This window comes from Penaeus vannamei, chromosome 4 (genome assembly GCF_042767895.1).
Source record: "Penaeus vannamei isolate JL-2024 chromosome 4, ASM4276789v1, whole genome shotgun sequence".
In the NCBI taxonomy this organism is placed as follows: Eukaryota; Metazoa; Arthropoda; class Malacostraca; order Decapoda; family Penaeidae; genus Penaeus; species Penaeus vannamei.
The window spans coordinates 44,972,169-44,974,668 of record NC_091552.1 but is presented as its reverse complement, the minus strand read 5'-3'; the positions used below and the strand labels follow the sequence as shown (position 1 = coordinate 44,974,668).

The following is a 2,500-nucleotide window of genomic DNA, read 5'->3' as shown; positions in this document are numbered from 1 at the left end:
AGGGAGGGGGAGGGAGCGGGAGAGAATGTTCGGGTATATACACAATTTTTAATATGTTACATCTCTGTATATGTATGGTGTTTTACATCTTTTATATACCCTATTCTTCTGGAACCGCCTGGTGTTACGTGCTAATGAAAATCGTCTTGAACTATGCAAACAAAAGAAACAAATTAGTTTTTTTTATTAAACATTTGAATAAACAAATTTAATATTATTTACAGGTTATTATAGAAAAAGATAATTCCTGGGATTTGGAAAGGGATTAATCAAACAGACTAATAATGAGACCCACTGCGAGTGCTGAAATAGAAATGAAATAGTGTCCCCGCGCCGTTCTCTTTCATTTCACAGAAAATGGACCAGGAATGACCTATCGTGTCTTTCCAGCAACGAAAGTCCTTGTGGAATAAATAAGTATAAAAAAAGAGTCTCACATGCGTTGTAATTAAGGAAAAAGGTTTCACGTGGTGGTGGCTGTTGAGCGAAGAGTCAAGAAGCACACAAAGAGAAAAGAATATAAATCCCAGGAAAAGAATAGTTTCCCCCTCGCCAACCCTTCAACCGACAGAAAACGTTGACGTTCAGAACCGTTTTCTTTGACGACGGAGATCGAGAGGAACTTTTCTTGCGTGTCCAAATCTCCGATTCACAATTTTCCAAAAAAAAAGTTGCAAAAATTCCAAAAAAAAAGAAAAATATCGGCCCTCACTTCAAGGACTTAAAAAGTGAGCGTCAAATGGTAAGTGGAGAAGCAGTGAGCGGAGATAGAGAGCGTTGTGGGCGGGAAATGCTACTTATCCAAGTGCCAATGGGCGGGAGAGGCCGTCGGGTGGCCTTCCACAATCCACAGGTAAAAAAATGTTTTAATTAGGGACTTTTGGCTGTAATGAGTTGTTCTGTGTATAAATTATTAAAAGAGATGTTAACTTTTTTATTATAGCTTTTATTATTGTTATTGTTATTATGATAATCATTTTTTTATATTGTTATTTATTTATTTATTTATATTTATTATTTTTTACGAGTTCTTTTTCTCATCTGTGTCTTATAGTCTCTTCTCTGCTTTATTAATTTCTTATTTTTTTGCTTAAGAAATTATTCTATTCATTGTTCCTCATTAATTATCCTTTCACTTATTAATTTAATCTTTTACTTGAATTTATTAACACTTTTAAGTTTTTCTCTTTCAGTGTTGTTCTCTTTGTTCTTTAATCTTTCTGTTTATATTTTTTATTGAATTATCTTTATTGAACTTTTACTTCACCAAAAATAAGGTTTCATAATTAATTTGTATTGGTGTTATTTTATATGAATCTGTTGTATTTATTATTGATTTAGGGTTTATGGAACGGTATTCAAATCAGAAAAAAATAAAAAACTTTTTGTGGCGAGAAAATCGCCACAAAAGAAGAGAAAGAAGAAGTAGAACACACACACACACACACACACACACACACACACACACAAAAAAAAAAAAAAAAAAAAAAAAAAAAAAAAAAAATATATATATATATATATATATATATATATATATATATATATATATATATATATATATATATATATATATATATATATATATATATTTATTCACTTGACATATTGTTTGATTGATAGGGACGCCTGCAGGTTAATGAATGTATAAATTCACATGTATAATTACAGGTACACGTAGATTGATAGACACGTTTAGATAATGCATAGATAGCGTAACAGACAGAAAATAGATAGATAGAAAGATCGATAGATAGATAGAAAGACAGAAAAGCTCGATAGAGAGATACATAGAAAAGCTCGATAGATAGATAGAAAGACAGAAAAGCTCGATAGATAGATAAAAAGACAGAAAAGTTCGATAGATAGATTGAAAGACAGAAAAGCTCGATAGAGAGATAGAAAGTCAGAAAAGCTCGATAGATAGATACATAGAAAAGCTTGATAGATAGATAGAGAGACAGAAAGCTCGATAAGTAGATAGAAAGACAGAAAAGCTCGATAGATAGATAGAGAGACAGAAAAGCTCGATAGATAGATAGAAAGACAGAAAAGCTCGATAGATAGATAGAAAGACAGAAAAGCTCGATAGATAGATAGAAAGACAGAAAAGCTCGATAGAGAGATAGAAAGTCAGAAAAGCTCGATAGATAGATAGAAAGACAGAAAAGCTCGATAGATAGATAGAGAGACAGAAAGCTCGATAGATAGATAGAAAGACAGAAAAGCTCGATAGATAGATGAGGGGGGCAGAAAAGCTCGATAGATAGATAGAAAGACAGAAAGCTCATTGAATGATAGAAAGACAGAAAAACTCGATAGAGATAGAGAGTCAAGAAAAACAAATAGATAGATAGAAAGACAGAAAAGCTCGATAGATAGATACATAGAAAAGCTCGATAGACAGATGGAAAGACAGAAAAGCTCTATAGATAAATAGAAAGGTAGACAGCGAAACGCATAAATAACCAGAAAAAAAACATTGAAAAATTCGATAGATAGA

At 31.9% G+C, this 2,500-nt stretch overlaps 1 protein-coding gene across 1 annotated transcript in view; it reads left to right on the top strand.

Annotated features, from left to right (window-relative positions):
* Positions 1-2,500, top strand: part of LOC113814660 (CBP80/20-dependent translation initiation factor-like) — a gene marked incomplete in the record, with an annotated part of 56,070 nt that overhangs the window by 19,521 nt on the left and 34,049 nt on the right. Inside the window, 1 exon segment of the mRNA XM_070121122.1 lies at positions 225-853. Coding sequence (XP_069977223.1) covers positions 740-853 — 114 coding nt within the window.